The 23,235-nt window shown below is 43.9% G+C and overlaps 1 protein-coding gene across 6 annotated transcripts; it reads left to right on the top strand.

The window, feature by feature from the left end:
• Positions 1 to 2,746: 2,746 nt before the first annotated feature.
• C13H16orf46 (chromosome 13 C16orf46 homolog) lies at positions 2,747 to 22,650 on the top strand. 6 transcript variants are annotated; one of them, XM_046680318.1, is made up of 5 exons: positions 2,747 to 3,396; positions 13,623 to 13,709; positions 15,126 to 15,195; positions 16,558 to 16,805; positions 20,452 to 22,650. In XM_046680318.1, the coding sequence occupies exons 4-5, from the start codon at positions 16,596 to 16,598 to the stop codon at positions 21,457 to 21,459; spliced, it is 1,218 nt and encodes a 405-aa protein (XP_046536274.1). In that variant the 5' UTR covers positions 2,747 to 3,396; positions 13,623 to 13,709; positions 15,126 to 15,195; positions 16,558 to 16,595; the 3' UTR covers positions 21,460 to 22,650. The 6 variants fall into 6 exon arrangements, with proteins under 6 accessions (XP_046536274.1, XP_046536275.1, XP_046536277.1 ...); XM_046680319.1 differs by lacking the exon at positions 13,623 to 13,709; XM_046680321.1 differs by lacking the exons at positions 2,747 to 3,396; positions 13,623 to 13,709 and adding an exon at positions 3,576 to 3,602.
• The last annotated feature ends 585 nt before the right edge of the window (positions 22,651 to 23,235 follow it).

The following is a 23,235-nucleotide window of genomic DNA, read 5'->3' as shown; positions in this document are numbered from 1 at the left end:
TGGTTTTGTTTTGCTGTAAATATTTCATTTAGTGACTCTGCTAGTATTTGTGAAGATGCTAATTTTGTTTGTTTGTTTTTTTAAGGAAGATCGGCCTTGAGTTAACATCTGTTGCCAATGTCCCTTTTTTTTTTATCTCCCCAAAGCCCCAGTACCTGGTTGTATATCCTAATTGTAAGTCATTCTAGTTCTTTGTGGGATGCCACCACAGCATGGCTTGATGAGCCATGTGTAAGTCCACACCCAGGATCCAAACTGGTGAACCCTGGGCCGCCAAAGCAGAGCGCGTAAACTTAACCACTCAGCCATGGGGCTGGCCCAGCTAATTTTAACTTATAGAAAGTTATTATTGTTGTTCTCTTTTTGCTAAGGAAGATTCACGCTGAGCCAAACATCTGTGCCATTCTTCCTCTGTTTTGTATGTGGGTTGCCACCATAGCATGGCTGCTGACGAGTAGTGTAGGTCTGTGCAGGAACTGAACCTGGGCTGCTGAAGTGGAGCACCCCAAACTTAACCAGTAGGCCATGGGGCTGGCCCTGGAAGTTATCTTTTAAAAGGAAATTTAAGCCATAACAATGAAAGGTTCCAAGAAAATGTTTCCTTGTGTCACACATCTGGTTTTTCTTAAGATCTAATTGCCTGATAGCATAAAGCACTGTCGTCTTTAATACAATATAAAACAAATAACTGACTTGCTTTTTTATCACACTAAGTTAGAGAGAAGGAAGAACAAGGAAAGGTGAAAGTTTGATCAGCATATAGCACATGCATCCTTAAGAAAGTTGAAACACATTCAGACTTCCACTTGAGTAATGGGAATAGAAGTGAACACAGTGAAACTTTATGAGCTCAGACACTGACTTAGTGAATATTCTTTGAAGCTTAAGCATATTTAGAGTGCCAAATGGTATTTTTAAGTGGCCAATATAGCATACTCTCTAATTAAGCCAAATGTAGTATGCTGATATTTTGAGAGGTGATATTATATATACATATATAAATAAGTATAAATATATACACACAGCAAAACCAGACAAGCTCCTCTATCATTTTCCCAGTTACTACAGGAAAAGGGAAGTATTCAGACACTACCACCTTCTGATAGTGAATAAACAGCAAATGAGAGAACCTATTTCTACTTTGGAAATAAAAAGGGATGAGTAATAATTACGTAGATTTACTCTTGTTCTGAAAGTACTCTCATATGACCTTCTTTGATCTTCACAACAATAGCCAGAGCTAGGTACATATCTATAACTACCAGCATTTCAAAGATAGGAAAAGTAATGGAGAGAATAAGGGATTGTTAAAGAGCAAGACAGTCACGGTTAGAATTTTCACATTTCCTGGTCTACTCTTCGTCAGTTCCTTAGCAGATGTTACTATAAAAAATATTAAAATATTTAGGGTCTGGCTCGGTGGTGTGGTGGTTAAGTTTGCACCGTCCACTTGGGCGGCCTGGGGTTCGTGGGTTTGGATCCCAGGCACGGACCTCCACACTGCTCATCAGGCCATGCTGTGGCAATGTCCCACATATAAAATAGAGGGAGACTGGCAACAGATGTCAGCTCAGGGCAATCTTCCTCATACACTCACACAAACACCCTAAAATATTTAAGTGGGAATCTTGGAGGTGGAGAGGATGAATGTTCTAAAGGTGGGAAGCAGAAATGGCCATTCTAGAGTGAAAGTACATCGGTGACTAGTGTGAAAGAGATGGGCAGTTTTTTTATTCTCCCATCGTTTCCCAAAGACGCACACGCACTTGCTCTGTTATATCCACTGTTTTTTCAAAGAACAAAATATGGCAAACAGAGTCATTTCAACCCTCATTTCTATTCTAGTGCTGCCAAAAACAATAGGCATTGAATGGTCTTGGACTAAATAGAATTTAATTTCTCAGATCTCATATTCCTTTTGAATGGTTTTGGTCTTAATAGAGCAGCTTAACAAGGGTTTTGAATGACACTTTCTAATAATTAAAACTCAAGAAATGGAACAGGTTACCCTGGAAGTGTTAAACATTTTTTTTCTATCACCTCCCAGGTAGCTTAAAGAAGTTGACCATTAAGTTTTCACAAACCACTAGAGGGCTCTGCATAGGCATGCTACTGTGAAAATGAGGCTGCTATTTCAGATCACCTCTTCAGCAGCAAAATTCCTAAATTTCTGCAGTTTTTTTGAGGCTGCTGAAATGTCAGAGTACTATGCACCTTTAGTTTAAAAAATTCTGTTAATTATAATTGTACCCTCATTACTATCAACAATCACTATTGTTTCAGACCTAATCACACACCTGCGTTCCTCAGAGAGGGCCCTCACTACACCGAGATTAAAGAGATTTTTTTCCTTCCCTGCAGCGTGGCTTTACCAGCGACCACCTACCTCCATCGGTCTTGGGGTATTTTCCCCCTTTTAAATAGAGTACTTTTTAGAGCAGAGCAGATTCAGGTTTAAAGTGAGCAGAAAGTACAGTTTCCATATACCTCCTGCCCATCTTTCTGTTTCTGAAACACCCCTTTGCAAATTCGAAGATCCTACTCTTCCAGAGCTCCTGAGATCGTAACTCAGCCTCTCTATTGGTGTCTTGAGGTTCGGCGCATGCTCGTTGGTACCGCCAAATGGATTCAAACTACTACTGCTCACTCAAGTGAGCGGGTGCCGAAAATTAAAGACCAACAAATTCTTCTACGGAGTTTTCGGCCTGCATCACCCTAACACAGTCGCTCTCGTGGGGAAGGGACGATTAGGGCGACAGGTGGCAAAGTCGGGACATTTCTGGTTGTCTGGCAGCTCGTGGGTGGAGGTCAGGGACGGGCAGTGCGCAGCTCTACCCCCGCCACCCAGAACCATCGGCCCACGGGCAACAGTGCGGAGGGTGAAGGCCCTGGGTCTGGCTTTCTAACCCCAGAGTCCGGCGGGGAGCCAGCTTCTCCGTGTACTTCCCTGACGGGCGCGTACCGCTGTCTCTCCCTTGCAGCGCGGCCCGTGCGCCCTCAGCGGGCGGCGGGCTGCTCACGTGCGGCGGACGGTGCGAGCCGCGCACAGCTTGCCGGGAGCACACACCTACCGACCGACGTCCGTCAGCGTCGCCTCCCGCTTTCAGCTTTGTTGCGCGGGGTGGGCCCTACGTCGCTTCCGCTGCGCACCGCCCCCTCACCGGCCCGCCTCCAGCGCGTCCGTAACCAGGGGCAACTGTCGCCCTCGATCGCCTGCGGGGACTAAGTTGTCCCGGGCCTTCCACCCCGCTGGCCCCACAGGGAGGGTGTGAGCGGCCGCGGCCGCTTCCCGGCCTCCGGGGCAAGGCCCCAGACCACAGCACGGGCGGCAGAGCGAGAGGCCCTGCCCAGTGCGAAAGGAAGCTGCTCTCCGAGGCGGGGACGTCAGAGGAAGAGGTGGCGCGGGCCTGGGCGAGAATAAGAGAGGGCGGGACCCGGCGAGGAGCGGCGCGGAGTGGGTGGGGCAGTGGGAGGAGCCCTTGGAAGGGCGGAGCCCGGAGAGGGAGGAGCCGAGGGAGGAAGGGCGGGGCCTGTGGGCAAGTGGGGACGTCTTGCTGGAGGGGACAGCTCTCGAAAGACGGGAAGGCGTCTTTTGTGGCGCGGTAGGAACTGCTGGAGGAAGGGGAGGAGCCAGATGAGGAAGAAAGAGGGATCACGGGAGAAGGGGCGGAGCCTGGGGTGAGGGGCGGGGCCATTAGGGGAAGGGAGGAGCCAAGTGTGAGTACCCGGGCTTCAGGAGCGACAGGTGGAGTGTGTTCGATGACTTGTACTTTTGCGTAGAGCGTAAGCTGTGTGAGCTGGGATGACGGGCGTTGCTTTACCATTTTATTCCCAGGGCTAGTCATCTAATACTCACTTAGTGAGTGAATGAGTGCGAGTGGAAAAAGCAGAAGAGTTGGAGTCTGGGATTGGAGTAGGAATGGCCTGATCGGGAGGGATGGTTTGTGTAGAAACCGGCTCCTAGGAATCAGTCTCTGAGTAATCAAAGCCGCTGTGCTCTTTGGGCGTTAATAAGCATGAGGCACAGATAACTAACATGGGGAGATAAGATTTATACTCTTGAATGTGTGAACAATTGCGCAAGTTGAGTGCTGCATATGCTTAACTTTGAGATAAAAGTTCAACTCTCTGCGGAGTTGTGTTCCAAACTGTAAATTAGATTGGAATCCCAATGTAATTTTCCTTTAGAAACTATATTATCGGTGATCAGCATGCCCAGGCCATCTTCAAGACCTATTTAACCAGTTCATATGCGTGAAGCTTAGCTCTGTATTAAGAAACAATTTCCACCATGGCTAACAGTGTTTCTATTCATTGATTTTTATGCTCAACACATGTTGATAAGGATCTACAGAAACATCCATTCAGAATTCCAAGTGAGGCTGCCAAAAACTCATCTTTCCCTGGCTGAAATTCTGACATAGATTCCAGATTCCTTTAAACCTGAGACTTCCAGGAAGGTGGGAGTAGGTGGAGGGGGATGCTGTAGAGCCAAGGAGGTGGTAAGGCGTTTTGAGGGAGTGTAGCCTGCTTTTGACTTAAACACTCTGTGTTTTTCACCTCTCCTGGTCCATCAGCATGGCCCCCACCATTAACTGATTAGGAATGTGCCAAGGAGGTGTAGGAATCTAGGGTAAGGCATTTGTAGTCTGACTATATAGACAGGCAATGGCCAACATGTGGCACATGTGCTACCACTGTTCCTTCTTTATTCTCTGGCAGACATCCTTAATCAATCACAGAACTTTCTCCTGTGGTAGCCAAGTTTTAAGATCCTTCTCAACACAATGCTCTAGGTAACCACTACTTGTTTGGAACTGACAATTTGGAACCCATTCTTCCTCCCTAATATTGACAATAAATATTTTAAAAGTTAATAGACATCAGTGTAAATGTAAACTTCCATAACTTGTGGTAAGATTCCTTTTTGTTTTCATTACGATTACCTAAATTGACAGATCAGGAATCCCGTAAGTGAGATTTAGAAATGTAGGCCAGATAATTGTATAGTGAGGTGAATTTGCAGCTGGTTAGATAATTAGTAAACACTCAAGTACAAGGGCTATCTGCAGGGCATTGTCCTTTACCCTCTTCTTGCCAACATTTATATCAGTGATTTTAGATGTAGTTACAGAAGGTATGTCCATTGAATTAATAGATTCTTAAAGTGAGAAGAAATGGCCAAACCCAAGGATGTCAGATTCAGACTCATCTAAGCACTTTGGGATGTTGGTCCAAAACCCATAAGAGGAAATTTTAGAAGGATCTGATACATTTGGGTGTCTACATCTAGCTAAAAAGAAGAAGAAAAAAGAAAAAAAAATTAAGGAAATTAATACAATGGCTATGGAGTCAAGAAGACAAGGAATTATTAACAATTCATGTGAAAAAAATCTAGAAGTTGTAGTTGACATCAAGCTCAGTGTTAATCAAGATTGGGATATAGCTTTAAAAAAAATACAGCAATGTTTGTTGAATTAATAGGTATACATTTCAGGTCAAAGGGAGTCAGATTTCAAAATAGACACTTCTAGCCAGACCAGATTTGAAGTATTGCCCTCATTTCCAGGTACTACATTTTAAAGACAAGCAACTGTGTGTTCTCACGATGAGGGAATTTGAGATTCTTATCTGAAGAAATTATAGCCATTTTCAGGATTATCGTATGTTGCTTTTGGGAGGAACACCAGGAACTGAAGAGTAAAATTTGCAGGTTTGCCGATGTCTTGATTTGAGAACATTCTAATCTTTAAAGGTGCCACTGGAATGAAAAAAGTAGCTTATGAAGTAATGAGCTCTCAGTTATTAAAAATACTTCAGAAATATTTAAGCCAAATTAATATTGTATTAGTTTTCTATTTATGCTGTGTTCTTTGTTTAGGATCTCACAAGGCTGAAATTGAGGTGTCACCAGCCTGGACTCTTGTCTGGAGGGTCCAGGAAGAATCCTCTTCCAAGATCTTTCACATTGTTGGCTTGTTCAGTTTCCTGTGGTTGTAGGACTGAGGTCCCCATTTAATTCCTGTCAGCCAGGGGCTGCTTGCAGCCTCTAAATTCTACCCCATTCCTTGACATGTGACCGCCTCCTCCTTCAAAGCCAGTAACCTGCCTCAGATTCCTCTCCTGCCTTGAATCTGACTTCTGCTGCTGCGGCCAGCCAGAAAGCACTCTCTGCTTTAACGGGCTCTTGCATCAGATTAGGCCCACCCAGATAATCCAAAATAATCTCCCTGTCTTCAAGTCAGCTGAGTAGTACCATGGTTACATCTGCAAAGTCCCTTTTGCCATGTAATGTAACAGTCTCGGACGTTATATCTCATCATGTTCATAGTCCCAGGGATCAGGGTGGGAAATCTTGTGGAGAGAGGATTTGTAGAATTCACTTTACCACATTATCTTTCAGGAGTATTGTAGAAGAATTATTGCAACAGGTATTTTTTTAACCCGTTTTTCTCCATAAACTTATATGCTATTAATTCTACCTCTAATTAGAGTTTTCTCTTTCAATGACTCAGGCATACTCTTCCAAAGACATGGAGCTTGTACTCCTGATCCTTTCAGTCTTTTCATCTTTTACTCTGATTTTAGGATACACACCAACCTGGCTTTTCACAGTAGAACACTTATAGACATCTGTTCCTTTCTGTAGTGCTAACGTGCTTTATTTTTAATATTTTCCCACAGCAAAACTACACATTTATTTTCCTTCCTTACCTGAAGCTAGTTCTCTTTTGCTAGCATCGTGTTGTTTCATATACAATAGCTATAATTTAGAGGACTAAATAGCTCTCTAGTCCCTTTAATATGTAACTCTTCATCCAGTTACTTAAAAAATTATGTTGTAGCTAGTTTCTTCTTTTGCTTCAGGTGTGACGGTAAATGAATAAACTCTAGAGTCAGGAAGATCTGGCCTTGTCATCTCAGCTCCAACACTAACAACCTCAGTGACAGTGGTCATCAGGAAAGGACAGGCTCTGCTGCAGTAATAGCAGACACTAAAATCTCAATGGCTTAACTCAGGAAGTTTTTTGTGCTTTGTGCACAGTCTGATGAGGGCTGATGAGGGCTTGCCTCAAAGCTGTGTCTCAGGATCCAGGCTTCCTACGTTTTGTCATCCTACCAACTCAGCTTGTGACTTCCAAGTTCACAGTGGGAGGAGAAGAGAGAACTGGAGGGGCACATAACCCTGTTAACTGCCTCATCCGGGGAGTGATTCTCATCAGTTCCGCTCGTTCTGCTGGCTAGACTGCTCACAAGGCTCCAACCCATCTGCAAGGGAGGCTGCAATGGAGGGAAGGACAGTGGCTTTTTGGGGAGCACTAGCTTTCTCTCTCACAGTGATGTTGAAAAGATTCCGAACCTTCCTGCGTATGTTTCCTCACTTATAAAATGGTACTGATACTCAGTAGATATGAGTTATTCTCTTTCAGAGGTTCAGTGTAGGTACCAGTTATACATATATATTGACTTTTATTTTCCCAACATTTATATATGAATTGAAACGAGTGTTTCTTGTATTTGTCTTTGTCTTGGAGATGTTCATTTCCAATATAATGACTTCTAGTCCCTTCCAGCTATTATATTCTCTTCCAACCTTGACCACAGACAGTTGGCGGCTCTTATTGATTAGTATAAATCTGCCACATTTGCCTGAGCCATTTTGAGCTGCCCCTTCCCACCCAGAGTGAAGCTTTCACACTCTGAATGAACTGTGATCTCTAATAAGGAATAGTCATGTCAGGGACCAGGTATAGATGTCCCTTTCTCCCTTCTCACTGGGGCTAGACGGAGTCTCACAAGGCCAGAACAAATATAACCCCCCATACAGCTGCTTTCTGACTTGTATTGGATTCCCAGGAACAAATATTTCCACACGATATAGTGAAGAAAAGCATGCGTGGACTTTGGAGTCAGAAAAAATGGTTTCAAAACATGTCTGCAGATTCATTGATTCTTCTCCCATAGAGAAGCAGGGCGTGCGTCTCCTCCGCTGGAGTGTGGGCTGACCTTAGTGGCTGGTGAACCAACGGAATCCAGCAAAAGTGAAACTATGTGACTTCTAAGGCCAGGTTGTAAAAGGCAATTCAGGCTGTTCTAATATGGTAATGGTTCTGATATGGCTCTCATATGATAATGATATCAGGCACTTGGTAAGTGTTAGTTGTCCTTCTTTTCTTCAAGCTTATCTTTTTTTAACTCAGTTTCCTCAGAAATGAGGCTGAACTCTGAGATGCTATGGCAGCCTAGCATCTCTGAATGCGCTTACTGCATTTTGGTCATATATACCATATTATGAGTACCCTCCTTAAAGTAGAACAGAAAACTCATGGCCTCTGTACTACTTTGTGACAAGGATTCTGGCATGGGACCTAGGTTCCACCAATTACACATACCCTCCCAATACATGCATTGAGCAGTGAACAACAGGAAGAAGTGGTCGTTTGCAATGGGGTGAAAGAAAATTCTGTCCTGATGGTGGCCCAGGCATTTGATGCTTTCGGGCTAGGGTGGCGGAGCACAGGAATCCAGTCCTAAGTGTCATATTGCTGAAAGCTGAGTCAATTACATGTTTAGAACAAGTAGTACGGGTTGGGCATTGTTCCTGACTTTGTAGCTTCAAACTCGGCCTTTCTGACCCATTCCTCCTTTGAAAATTCTGTAGGCTACGTAATACGGTCATGTGCCACATGAAGACATTTCCATCAATGATGGACCGCATGCATGACGGTGGGCCCATAAGATTAGTACCGCACAGCCTAGGTGTGTAGTAGGCTCTACCACCTAGGTGTGTGTAAGTGCACTCTAGGATGTTTGCACATGACGAAATCGCCTAATGATGCATCTCTCAGAACATGTCCCTGTCATTAAGTGACACATGACTGTAACTTCTGATAATTTTATCTTATTAAAAATCAATGAGGATTCTCTCATTTGCAACAAAGGCCCCAACTAATAAAAATGTACTCTTCAAATTTGAAGCCTCGGATCCAATGATTAATGTACCAGTTCTATAAAAATAATGTCTCATAGTTATATGTGCTTTGTAGTTTATAAAGAGCTCTCATGAGTTATTTTTTAATGTAAATGTTCATCTTTAATGCCTAACTCTTTTTCCCAAGTATACCCATTTATTCTCCTACCAGCAGCATTTTACATGTATTAATAGATTTTTTAACTTTACCAAAATGTTGGGTATATTGTGCTACCTTATTATGATTTTTGTTTTATTTTTTAAAAATTATCACACAGTAAACTTGACTTTTTGTTGGTGTAAAGTTCTATGAATTTTAACGTATGTATAGACATCACTCTGTTTACCATCACTATCGCTTTGTCTTTTCGAGAATGTCTTATAGAGTATGCGCTGCTGTGTACTGTACAGCACGCAGCATAATATTTTGAGACTGGCTTCTTTTACTCAGCACAGTGGCTTTGAGATTCATCATGTCGTTACATGTATAAAGAGTTTGTTCCTTCTTGCTGAGTAGTGTTCCATTGTATGCATACACCACTGTTTGTTTACCTGTTCACCTACTGAGGGGTATTTGGGATGTTTCCAGTTTGAGGCGATTATGAATAGAGTTGTTATAAATACTCGTACACAGGTTTTTGTGTGAATATAAGTTTTTATTTCTCTAGGATAGATCACGAATAGGATTGCTGGGTAGTATGGTGAGTGTATGTCTACCTTTATAAGAAATTGCTAGATTGTTTTCTAGAGGGGCTTTATCATTTTCCCAGCAATGTATGAGAATTCTAGTTGCTACTGTCCTTGCCAACAGTTGGTATTGTCATTTTTTTTTTCGGTGAGGAAGATTCACCCTGAGCTAACATCTGTGCCAATCATCCTCTTTTTTGTATGTGGGATGCCTCCAGAGCATGGCTGATGAGTGGAGCAGGTCCCTGCCAGGGATCCAAACCCACGAACCCTGGCCGCTGAAGCGGAGCATGCAGAACTGTAACCACTCGGCCACCAGGCCAGGCTCCTCATGTTTTTTATTTTAGCAATTTTAATATGTGGTTTTAATTTGCATTTCCCTAATGGCTAATGGTGCTGAATGTCTTTTCATGGGCTTGTTTGCCTTCCTTATTATATCTTCTTTGGTGTAATGTCTGTTCAAGTGTTGTCCATTTTTATCTGGCAAAATTAATTTTTCAATTTTTTATTTGCTGTTCTTTTCTCACTATTGAGTTTGCAGAGTTCTTCATATATTCTGGATAGAAGTCCTTTGTCAAATAAGTGATTTGCAGACATTTTCTCCCAGGCTGTAACTTGTCTCTTCATTCTCCAACACAGCGTTTGGCAGAGTAAAAGTTCTTAATTTTGATGAGGACCAATGTATCAATTTCTTTCTTTTATGGATCATGTTTCCGATGTCATTCTGAGAACACTTTGCCCAACCCCAGGTCATGAAGATTTTCTATGTTTTTTTTTTTTAAAGTTAGATAGTTTTATGATTTATATTTAGATCTAGTATCCATTTTGAGGTGTTTTTTTGCATATGGATGGCCAATTGTTGCAACAGTTATAGTGGAAAAGACTCTCCTTTCTGCATTTAATTACTTTTGCATCTTTGTCAAAATCAATCTTTGTCAAAAATCAATTGACCATGTTTATGCGGGTATATTTCTGGACTCCCTATTCTGGCCGATTGATCTGTATGTCTCTCCATTCACCAATACCAAACTGATTCCTACAGCTTTATGGTAATTTTTAAAACTGGGTGTGGTGATTCCTCCACCTTATTCTTCATTTTCTCGTCAATATCTATAAGAAATCCTGTTCTAGATTCATATCTTGATATTCAGCAGTTATTCCTCCAACTTCTTCTTCTTTAACATTGTCTATCTATTCTTGGACCTTTATATTTTCATTTGGATACATTTTAGAATCTAAAAAACTGAAAAAAGTTTTAAGAAAAGAATTATAATGTTATAGGCACATAGTCTTATGTTCCCAAGATTTAGGACTTCCCACTCCCAGGGGCCCTGGACTCTATTTCAAGGACCATAAATGTCCACATTTTAGGTGATGACATTTATAGTACACAAAGGTCATTTGCTTTGTACGTCACCTCTGATGATACCAGACCAGTGTGGTACCAAGACATTACTACTGGTCACCAAAATCTGGTTTCCTTTTCCTTCTGGAAATACAGGAGGAGGTATCCCCACTTTTTGAAGTTAGGCCGTACCTTGTGACTTGTTCCAGCTACTGACAAGGGGTCTGAAGTCATATGAGTCACTTCCAGGCAGAAGCATGTAAGAGCCCGCGTGTGATTCCCCATGTTTGCCATCACATTCTGCCATCACAGCTGGCTGTGGTTTCCCATGATGGTGCCCCCACCACTTCAAGTTCCAGAGTGGGGATAATGTGAAGCAGAGTACATGACATCACACAATGGAGTAGCATGAGTTAGAAATAAACTTTTGTTGTTTTTTTACCACTGGGGGAAAACAAAAGTCAGGATTGCTTGTTATTGAAGCATAATCTTGCCTATCTTGACTACTGCTAGGTAGCTGAGGCTAACAGAGACTATGCCAAACTGAAGTGTACCCTGGTGACTTTTTCCAAAAAGAACCTGAGAGCTGAGCCCTATCTGGGGCAAACAAACAAACAAAAAACAAAACAAACAAAATTTTAGAGTTTTATGGGGATTTTTTAATAGATCTATTTCTTACTTCACTTTCATTAAAATGATAAAATAACCATATTATCACCTTCTTGATCAAAGAAATACAAAGGCCCTTTCTGTACTAGTATGGCCTACTTCTGTCTGTCTCTTCCTGTCTTCTGCTGTCCTTTTTCTTAGCTTCTCTTCACTACTAACCTTTTGGAAATTTCTTCATGTTCTTGGTCAAGCAGTCTCTTTTTTTCACGTAAGTTTTTCTTTGGGCAGCATTACTTATTTGCAAATAGTAGATAGTCTTCTCATTTTACATTGATTTCAACCTCTCCCAGCTCATTTTAACTTTTATACAACACATCCATTAAAGTAGCAACAGAAAATGTGTCCTCTTGCTGGATTTGATTGTAATATTGGTGTGCCTCTGCCACTGACGGTTGGTAGCTTAATGGAAGTCTTTGTTCATTTCAGGAGCAGGGCACTTAGTATGCTAAGTTACAGACTGGTTAGGGTGTTAAAGCTACAGTGATTTTGCCAGATGTATAACAGAGGCATTTGGTAGTCTCTGTCCTTCTCCGTTTGTTAACAAACTGCGTGATCATAATACAGAGTCAGAGATCCAAAAGGTAATGTCTGTTTTTTCTGCATTTCCAACCCTATCTTTTGCAGTTCAGTAAATTCAATGAGAAGGCTTTGAGTACTTTGACTTAAGAGTAATTGGACCATTATTTATGGAGTTTCTCTAAATCACCTTCATAAGCTCTCTTCTCTGATTTTTTTATACCTTTGTTGTACATCAGTTCTTTTTCAATAAGCCCTTGTTCAAGGTCTCTACTCTAACTTAAAATTATACAAACCATGTTATCTATTCTTTATACATTTATTTCATTTTCCTTAAGGTCAAAATTCATGGGATGCTCACCTCCACCGTTATTCCACATTCTATTTCTCGAACAACTCTGATAACATGATGGCTTAAAATAACATTTTATTATGAAAAATTTCACGCTTACATAAAAGCAGAGAGAATAGCACAGTTAACCTCCCACCTACAACACTGCCCACCTACAACAAACAGAACTTCTGGCCACTTTTATTTCATTACTCTCTCTCTCCCCACAACCACCCACCTCCCCTTGCAGGATTACTTTAAAGCAAATCATAATGGCTTATATTTAATTGGTAAAGTAAAATAAAACTATTTTACAGTTTTTTGGCTGATCATTTCCTTTCCATTTCTGTCTGTAAATGCTACTAGAAAAGATATTTTCTGGATCACAGTGAGTTTCCATAGGCTCTGTTTCTTAGATTCTCCATTCATCTTTATTTCATTTCCAGATATCTTAGTTCCTTGATCAGTTTTCCTTTGGTTTATTCTTGTTTATCCAAACATGTACTTTGGGGGCTTAGACCTCATTCACCTTCTTTGTACATTTCAGTTCTAGTTGGTTCAATAACATAAGTCATTGGGTTTAATACCTCCTGGCCTACATCTGTGTGCCTTCCTGCTTTGCACTCCGGATTCAGTTTTCTAGTTGCATCTGCAAATGCATTTTCCCATGGTAGCAGTTTCCTGTGATCTTTGTGATTTCTTGATGCGATTTTCTTGGAAAGCCTTACTGTAGACTTTGAGCGTGCTTTATAGCAGTGGTGCTTAAACTGAGTCAGGCTGTAAAGCTCCAGGCAAGTCCAGTGGAATAGCATGAGCTAGATTAACTTCAAATCTGTAAACCAGGCATAATTTTACTATCAGAAATTATAAGTATTACATCAGTGCAGATTTCTGCATTCCAACTTAAAAGTAAAACTGCGTACAATTTGTAAGAAATCACATATCCACTCTTTTGGTTGAGTTTGCTTCTTGTGCATTTCTATTTGTCATCTCTTATATGATCTGGAAGACAAAAAGGGGCAGTAAAACTTGAAGGCACGTTTATAGGAGGAAAACTTAAAATTAAGACTATTCTTTCCACTAACTGATTTTTTCCTAATTAGGAAAAGACCACCAATGTTCTGTTTCGGTAGGGAACATCTCGGTCCAGCCTGAAGAGCACCAGCGCTCGGGGAGCGCCCAGCAGTCTGGTACGCAGTCAGTTGGCCGTTTGACTCAGAACATCGCACTCACTGACTCACAGATGATTCTTAGTTTTCGGTTGTAAGGACTCAGTTGCGTTCCCATGATCTCCCATTAAATGAGTAAAATACTTATAAAGATGTAGTATTTATAACAAATATGTAAGGTGCTTATACCTGTGCCTGGCACATGGTTAGAGCTATGTAGCAGTAAGTTCTATTATTAAATTATCATTGTTACCTGTGTTTCTTTTGCCACTTTGTAATACACTATGACTGGAACCTCTCCTGGTGCCCTCGGTGGGTCCAACTTCTACTGACTCCAAAATAGAGGCCCACCCAACATCGCATCTTTGGCCTCTGTTGTTCCTCTCTCAATGCAGAGATAGAGGTAGAGGTGTCTTCTTCCCCTCAGATTTCACATATTCTCGTGACACGTGAGAAATAGTTGAAGGAGCGGGTTAACCTGAAAGAGAGAGGAGGACAGGGAATTTTGCCGTAGGGCTGTAGGGAGGCTGAGGCAGTGGGCCATCTCTGGATCAATGATTCTTCAACCTTTTGTAGTGACAGCCTGCTTTGTAACTCTGATGCAAGCCCTGCCCTGAAAAACGGATGGAGCATTTTCAGAGGTGTCATAGACCTCCTGAAGTCCGCCCACGGACGGGGAGACTTCCCATCTCAGAGCCTTGCTCTGGAGGCAAAAACTACAGCCAGGGAGTCGAGGATGGTGATGGGCAGGGAAAGCAGTGTTGGTTCAGTATCAGGGAGAACTTCTAACAGAGCAGTAGTTCTCCAACTTTGCTGGATTTTAGTAGCACCTAGGGTGATTTTAAAAGTCCTGATGGCCAGGCTGTGCCCAGACCAAATCAGAATCTCTGTGGGTAGGGTCGGGGCATTTTAATTTTTTCTAAAGCTCCCCAGATGATTCCAAGGAGCAGCTGAGTTTGAGAACCAGTAAGCTGGAGTGCTTTGCCATGGAACAGGCCCTCTGAGTAGTGTGTGCCTTGTCGGTGGAGATACTTCAAGCACAGAACGTTTTTCTTGCTGATGTGAATATCCTAACTATACTTAATCTCTCCTAAACAGTATCTATTTCTTTGCTATATTAACCTCAAGTTTAAATTTATTTTATTATTTAGTAAGTCCTTTTGCTTTTGATTCTCTGCTCTTTTCCTTTCAAACTGTGTTCTTGTTAAGTCTGTGGGGTGCCGTGGTACAAATGTATCTGTAATTCAGGAGAGAATGAGCTCTGAGTGTACATATAGGAACTTCTCTGGCCTGGGCAGTGACTGACGTGGAATTTCACAATATGAAAGCATCAGGCTGGTTTGCACAGTCTGTCTGGTCCTTAATCATGCTCCTGTTTGTAAACAGAATAGCACTTCTAGTTTTTAGTCACTTGTAATATCATTTTTTTCCTTTCAGATTTCATTCATTTCCCGTGATGTCATATTGGAGAAGATTAGGATGGCCACAGATATTTGACCTTCCATAGGTAAATGGAATTTTATTACCATAAAAATGCCACTTTAAGCCTGTGTGAAGAAGCTGAAATGGTAATTAAACAGATATTGTTATAAGAAGTTATTGATCTCTACTTCAACAGAAAATGAAAAAAGTCGATTTCTGGCAGGGGTCATGTGTAGCGAGAGAAAGCAAGGTGTGTGGTCCCCAGTGGCCTTTGTCTCATTACAAGCAAGGAATTCCTCAGGAAGGCACTGGCTGTTCATCCTCCCTCAGTTGGACCATTGGTGGTCACTATGTAGGCCTTAGAGTTTATCTGTGCAGCTTGAGGGGTCCCCAGGAAGAGCCCCTGTCTGTAGGAAGGTATTATAATCATGCCCATGTTATAGACGAGCAAACAGACCCAGAAAAGTAACTTGCCCAAGGCCACACAGCTAGTAATAGGATTGGAATCCTGGTTATTTGGCACCTGAGCCTGTGCTCCTGATCAGGATTGTAACTTTCCTAACCCTGTGACTGGATTATAAATGCCAAGTCCCATTTTTCAACCTGGAAAAGCATCAGTTAAGGATAGATAGTATCATCATCATTACCATCACCACCACCACCTGCTGTACTGGTTTGCTAGGGCTGCCATAACAAAGTACCACAGAGTGGGGCTTAAACAACAGGAATTTATTGTCTTGCAGTTCTGGAGGCTGGAAGTCCAAAATCAAGGTGTGGGCAGGGTTGGTTCCTTCTCAGGGCTGTGAGGGAAGGATTCATTCCAGGCCTCTCTCCTTGGCTTGTAGATGACTATCGTTTCCCTGTGTCTCTTCACATGGTCTTCCCTCTAAGCATATTTCTGTCCAAATTTCCCCTTTTTATAGGACACCAGTTATGTAGGGTGGATCAGGGTGAATCGACTGACTTAGCCTAGACCACGTGCTCCACCAGCTTCCTCAGAAGCCTAAGGATCCCCCAGCTGATATCCAGAGTTGCTGGGAAGAGAAAGAGTAGGAGGCTGGGGCACCTCAGTCGCACATACCCATGATGGTTCTCTTGATATGAGCACAATACCATCTGGATGTTTTTGGAGTAGTGGGTAGGGATGCTTAAACCCACATTCCTTAAGGCACTCTGTATCCCATCACAAGGGACAGAACCTGTGCTAACATCATCCTGTCCTCTTTCCTTCACTCCCAACTTTGGTCTTTAATCAAATCCATTAGTCTTTAAAATTAGCCTTTTTCTTTATAATGTCAATAGTTGGCAATGGATGGTTTTGTAATACTTCTTCTCAGTCTATTCCTGAATGGGTCTTGAAGCTATTTCACTTGAGTTATTGCATTGCCTTTTTTTTCTTTCTTTAAATCAATGTGAAAAACAGTTCAACATGCATTTCAAACTACAGGAAGAAGATGTTAAAGACTCTAAGCAACCATCACAGACATGGATCTTGCTCAGAAGAATGAGACTGAGTTAGAAAACAGTGAAAGTAATGAAATTCAAAGCACAGAAGAAACAGAATTAACCTTTACTTGTCCAGATGAAAGAAGCGAAAAGAATGCTATTTGTTGTCTTCTCAATATCAGTGACATTACACTTGAACAAGATGAAAGAGCCCATGAGTTTGTCATCGGCACTGGGTGGGAGGAGGCGGTGAGTATCTTCCTGAGTTAGGTATCTTGCACGTCTGAGTTTTGATGCTAGCCTTAGCCTTTTCTTTGACTTTTTTCAAAAAAATACTTACTATTACCAAAAAAATGTGTTAATGAAATATAGAAACCTTTAGAACAGAGGTAAAATGTAAATGACGATAAGAGCAGTACCTTTTATGGAGTATTCATGGCCACTTAGTCTTGGCAGGCAGTCAGTGCTTCACATATCTCAGTTCATTCAGCCTCGCAATAGCCCTATGAGGCAAGTCTGCTGAACAGCCTCACTTTTTGGACAAGGACACTAAGTCACCCAAAAAGTGAAATAATGTGCAAAGATCACCCAGCCAGTGGCCCACGCAGGGCTCCACTCTGGGTCTTCAGGACTCCAGACCCTGAGCTTCTTAACTGCTGTGCTAAACTCCCTGAGAGACCTGAGATTTCTGTCTTACTGGTTCCACTCAGAACCCTGTGGGTTTATTAAACTATTCTTAGAATCAATAATAGAATCCTAAATGTAGAATTATAAAGAAATTTGGTCTAATCCGGTAATTCTCAGGTGACAGTTGGTAATGTCACAACTCAGGGTGAGGGGAAGGGGATGTCACTGCATCTGGTGGGTCAAGGCCAGGGTGCTGCTCTACACTGCCCAGGATGGCCCCCACCCTGTCTTAGTTCCAGCTGCTATAACATAGACAGGGGGGCTTAAACAACAGACATTTACCGCTCACAGTTCTGGAGGCTGGAAGTCCAAGATCAGGGTGCAAACCTGGTGGGGTTCTTGGTGAGGACTCTCTTCCTGGTTGTGTCCTCCCATGGCCTTCCTTGGTGTGTGCAAGCAGAGAGGTCCCTTATCTCCTCCTCTTCTTATAAGGGCACTAGTCCCATCAATGAAGGCCCCACCCTCTTGACCTCATCTAACCATAATTACCTCCCAATGTACCACCTCCAAAAACCATCACATTAGGGGCTAGAGTTTCAACATAGGAATTTTGGGGGGACACAAATATATAGTCCATAACAAGCTCCAAATGTCAGTAGTGCCAAGGTTGAGAAACCCTGATCTAATTGGTTTATTTTATAAATATGGAAACTGAGGCTAAGACAAGGCAGAGTGACTCACCCAAGTCCACTTGAAAGAATCACATCTTCAAGAGCCCTTCTCTAGTCCTCTGTCTGCTGTGCTGCCTACACCGCTGCCTTAAGCGTTTGTGACCTTCCACACATGCGCACCCATGCCACATAAATCAGTCTTGTAGACAGTTCTATTTACAGATTTAAAATGTTCGAAGTTTAGAAGGTTCAGTTTACTAGTAAGGCAACTACTTTGAAATGTATATCTAAGGGCTGTTGGAAAAGAATTTGCTTTTAATTGGAAAAAGTGCTCCACATGTCCCTTGCGTAGAGTGTGTGTGCTGTTCACACTCTATCCAGGGTGGTCCTGCCATATCACCTCCTGCCTGCCGCTCTTCGTTCTCTCTGTCCAGCCCCCGACCCGTGCCCACCAGGCCTGCCTCGCTTCCGCAGGGCGCCTTGCTTCAGGAGAGGTGATGGAGGCCTGTCCTGCCAGATGCCGGCTTCCTGCGCTGGCTTCTGGCCCTTTGACGCTTTCTGTGCTGGTGCCAGGGAGCCCTGGCCAGCATTTGAAGGCGAACAGAGAACACCTTGCTGGCAGCAATTTGTGCGAATTTCCTATGCTTTCAGAGCCAAGAGACAGGAGATAGACGATGCGCTGCCTCAGGGGCATACGTTCTTGACCCGGACTGACTGGACACAAGGAGCCTTTCCTGTCACTACCTTAGTTTCTACTGTAGCTGCTCAGGTGGCTCTTAGGGTCAGGCAAGTGGGGAGCATGTGCTGGCTCGTCAGGGGAGCCTGTTGAATAGATCCAGAAAGACGGAAGTGCAGGGGTTGCTCCAGAACTTAGGTTCCCCTCAATAAATACACAATTAAGTAGAAGTTGCCTTGCTACACAAACACAGCCTGAAGACGAATCCCCTGGCTGGAGGAGGGCCTGGGGGGCTGCCTCCTTCCAGCTGGAGCCATCATCTGTAGAGAGGCCCTCATCTAAGGACCTGTCACCTAAGGACCTGTTAGCTAGCAGGCTGGGATTCTTGCCTTCCTGCAAAAGCTGGAGAGCCACCTGCGGAGCCAGGATAGGGAGGAGTGAGGTTTGAGGCCAGCAGCGTGGTCCCAGAAGAACCAGTGCCACCTGGGCAGCACGTGAAGGGACAGGGTTCCTGGAAGAAATGCGGAGGGACGAAGAGGCTGGGCAACGTGTCCTTCAGTGGACTCGGTGTGCCCCACGGGGCAGCAACCCTGAAGCCCCTGTATATTATTGCCATCTGACAATTGGGACTTAACTATAGAAGGAAAACGGTCCTTTCGGTTGGAATGTATTCGAGGTTATCAGGGTGGCTTTGGGAAGAGCTGGGACCTTGGAATAAGAAAGAACTGGATTCAAATCTGCCACTTACTGGCAGCTAACCTTGGGGAGGGTTCCTGTCCCTTAGCTCCAGGCTCTTCATCTGCAAATTTGGGCCGTAGGGGTGTAGTGAGGACACAAATGCCTAATTCGGTGCCAACACACGCTAGATTTTTTTTAAAGTGATGCTTAACACTTAGGAATTTTTAGCTGGAGGAATTTGGGGAGCTGAGCACATGAAGTGAGTGGGGCAGGGTGAGGAGGGAACGATGGTAAGGGGACGTTTTGTGTAGGATGACCAGAGGCTGACCGCATCTTCCAGGCCTGGAGACACTGCCGCCCCCCACAGCCTCTCCTTGTCCTCTGTGTGGGACTGCACAGACCCTCTGAATGTGCCAGAAATAGCCACTGGCTGTAACAATGTTTCAAGCCTCAGTTTCCCCCTCTGTAAGCTGGGTATCAGAATGTTTGAATTGTAGTGCTACAAGGAGGATTAAATGCAGGATGCTAACAGATCTTCAGCTCAGCCCCTGGAACATGGTAAAAGTGTGGGAGCTATTTTTGCTTTTCTTACACGTAAGGTTGCCAGATGGAGGAAATGACAACAGAGGACACCCAGTTAAACCTGAATTTCGGTAAACAGCACCTAATTAGTTTAGTATGAGTGTGTCCCAAATGTGGCCTGTACTTTTATATAGCACTCTATTTAACAGGACCTCTGTGGCAAGGTCAGCCAGGGGCTCCAGGCATGGACAAGGGCGCAGGTGTGCCTGGGGTACGCCACCAACTCCAGCACCTGCCTCTGCTTGTCCGCTCTCCCTCCAGCCCCTCCACACAGCAGCAGTCTCCGGGGGATGGGAACAGCCTGGAGGTACAAGAAAGCCTGGTAGGGAGGACAAGGACGAACAGTTTTGATTTTATTTTAATAGTTCTGAATGTATTTTAATGTGCATTTGAAAAAATATCTAGTCAGCACATCAAGGTGGCCATTTACAGATACTACTGCTCAGTATTTTAGCATTAACAATTCCTTTCACTATTTCAGATTAACAAATGCTATTACAAATACTATTGCTTAGTATGAGGCTAAAATAGGTATTAAAATAAAAAAAAAATAGGTGAGTGCATTTTAAAAAAAATCTGACTTCAAATAGGAGGGCCAAACTGGAGATGTGGCCAAAGTTGGGGCAGCTTGGCTGAGAGTAACGTGCTACTTTATTTGCAGGTCCAAGGCTGGGGAAGGACTTCTCCGACCGCCTGCATCTGGCCCAGAAAGAAGCTTAAAAAGGCGAGGGTGGGAGAAAGTGCCAGCAGCTGCTTACTCTGTGTCAGTTTGTCCCAAGGGAGCTCTGAGGCCAGGCCTCAGTTGGAGGCAGGGAAGTTGGAGTCGGGGGCACCGGCTGAGGTGGGCCCGAAGAAGGATCAAGGCAGCCTCTCCCAGACTCAGGGGCCCCCCCGAGACCTCCCCACTGCCTCCAGGGAGATTAGCAAGATCTGCTTTCCCACCTACAGTCAGGGAGAGAAAAAAAGTCTGCAAATAAAGGAGTTTATTTGGTGCATGGAAAACTGGGCCATCCCGGAGACTGGTAGGGGCAAGGACCCCAGAAGTCCCATCAGAGGCGCTAACAGAGGTCCCTTCACCTCAGACTCCTTGACTTCCAAGGCTCTGTTAGTTCTACCTCCCCTGAAGTCTTCATTCCCAAATGGCTTGGATGTTCTGGGTAAGAAGAGTAAGAACTTTTTCTGGCAGCCGGAAGAGAAGGTTCTGTGTGTGGAAAAGGATGAGTGTGTGGCTTGTGAATATGGATTGAAAACAGTTGACGGGAAAGGAGAAAAGAGACCCACTGAGCTGGCCAGTCACCTTAAGGTCAACGACCTGCAGCCTTTCCCTCCCCCAGCTGCCCGGACATCCCTGCTGGCCAACCCCGAGCCGTGCTGCCTGCCCTGGTCCCTCCTGCCTGAGAAAAACCTGGTGTGCCCTCCCAACCCCAACAGTGTTCGATATCTCGCCACCTTGCAGCTTTTGCAGAAACAGGGAGTGCAAAACCACAAAGCCAGACTCAAAGCCAGGGAGCCAAGACCTCCCGGGAACACCCAAAAGCGCATTCTCACCGAGGCCAAGCAGGAAACCAGGCCAGAAACGGTGGAGACCAAAGTGTTGTCAAGCTCTCTCCTGCCCTTCCTCACAGTGAGCAGAGTTTTTATCCCCGTCTCCGCTCACAGGCTGCTCTGAGTCGCTACAATATACCTCCCAGGGAATGAACGCTGCTAGAGATTCATTCACCCCTCTCCTGTCCCCACCCCGTGCCCCTTGGCGCTGGCTCTGTCACCCTCTCCTTTTCATGTGCTCTCCCATACTCGTCCCTCCCTCCCTCCTTCCCCTTGTCCTTTTTTTGGACTGGTCCAGAGGAGACTGAACCTCACTGTATGAGTTTCGATTGATTTTGAAACCCCTATATTTATGTTACCTGCTTCTGTTGCTTAGTCATTTGCAAAATGCAAACCGGTAATGCCAGTCTCCTCAGCCACTGCTGCCTTCTCTCTCCAGTCCCACAGGAACCCAAGCGGACGGTGGGCGATCCGAAGGGCCTCCCTCAGGGATGCCCCCATGGCGGCTCCAAGCCACGTGTCCTCCCCCAGTGCCTTCAGCTAAGTGGACTGGGCTTGTTGAGACCAAATTGTTTCCTGATCTTTTGAACCAGGCAGATCTGCTGCCTCATTTTCTCTTGCGACAAAGATCTGAAACATTGCTTTAATAGAAAACTCTGGCGAATATCCTTGTGTCCAAGGTGACATTTACTTACATTGTAGCATCATGCTCGTCTCTGTGTCTGGGAAGTTTTAGCCACAGCTCTACAAAATCCTTCTTTGGAAGAAGGTTAAGAATAATTAATTATTTGAAAAGAATTTCACTGTGATTATTGTCACCCCACATGCTTCCTCCAGCCTTACCTTGCGTCTAGTATTTGGGAACTCTACGACCCCGACAGACACTTATGAAATGGGGCTGTTACTTTCTCCCTTCTCCTGTCCCCCTACCCCCTCATTTTACCTCAATGTGTATTCCCTGAAGTTGTATATAAATTAAGCGTTTGTAAATGAGTTATACTTTAAATGCCAGGTGACAATGCTATGTAGAGTAATGCTCTGAAAAACCATTTTGTGATGTGAATAACCATTTAGCCGCTCTGTAATTACATAGTTTGCATTTGCTTAAGATAGGTTGTACTTGAACTCTGAACTTTTCATCTCCTAAATGATGGGCAGACAGAATATATGACTGTATTTGTAAATATCTGCTCTCCATGATTGGTCTTTGTAATATCTTGTCTGTTAGTTTTTTTTGTTTTGTTTTGTTGGTTTGTTTTTATGAAACACTAGAAATACAGGAATGCTTATAGGACAACAGTCATTAAAAGGTATATTTTGCCCACTGAGGTTGAACACTTCTTTACAGCCTAGAAGCAATTCTTAGGTTCTGCCCCCTCTTTCCTCCCTGAATGAAGAAATCATCTGGATTCTGTCCCCAAGAGGAGGCCCAACTTCCCCCGGTGTTTGGACAGTGGGGGAGTAGGACCTGGTACTGTCTGAGGACCCTGCAGCTCTGGCAGCCTGCGCACCTAAGCCAGTGGTTTTTCAAGCCCCCTTTTATAAGCAGCAGAATAAGAAGCAGCTCGATATATAAAGCATTCAAAGTGTTTAATTGGGAGGGAGGGCACTGAGCAGTGTGAGGGAGGGACCGAACCCCACCCGCTCAGCCCGGATGTACTTACCTTGTGAGATCTTGAGGCAGTTTGAATACACTGATCTAAGATACAATAGAATAGAGGCCGGCCCCGTGGCCGAGTGGTTAAGTTCGCACACCCCACTGCAGGCGGCCCAGTGTTTCGCCGGTTTGAATCCTGGGTGCAGACATGGCACCACTCATCGAGCCATGCTGAGGCGGCATCCCACATGCCACAACTAAAAGGACCCACAACTAAGAATATACAACTATGTACCGGGGAGC

The sequence above is a fragment of the Equus quagga genome, chromosome 13 (genome assembly GCF_021613505.1).
Source record: "Equus quagga isolate Etosha38 chromosome 13, UCLA_HA_Equagga_1.0, whole genome shotgun sequence".
NCBI classification, from domain to species: domain Eukaryota; kingdom Metazoa; phylum Chordata; class Mammalia; order Perissodactyla; family Equidae; genus Equus; species Equus quagga.
Note: the sequence above shows the minus strand (reverse complement) of the source record. Positions and strands in the feature narration are given on the sequence as shown.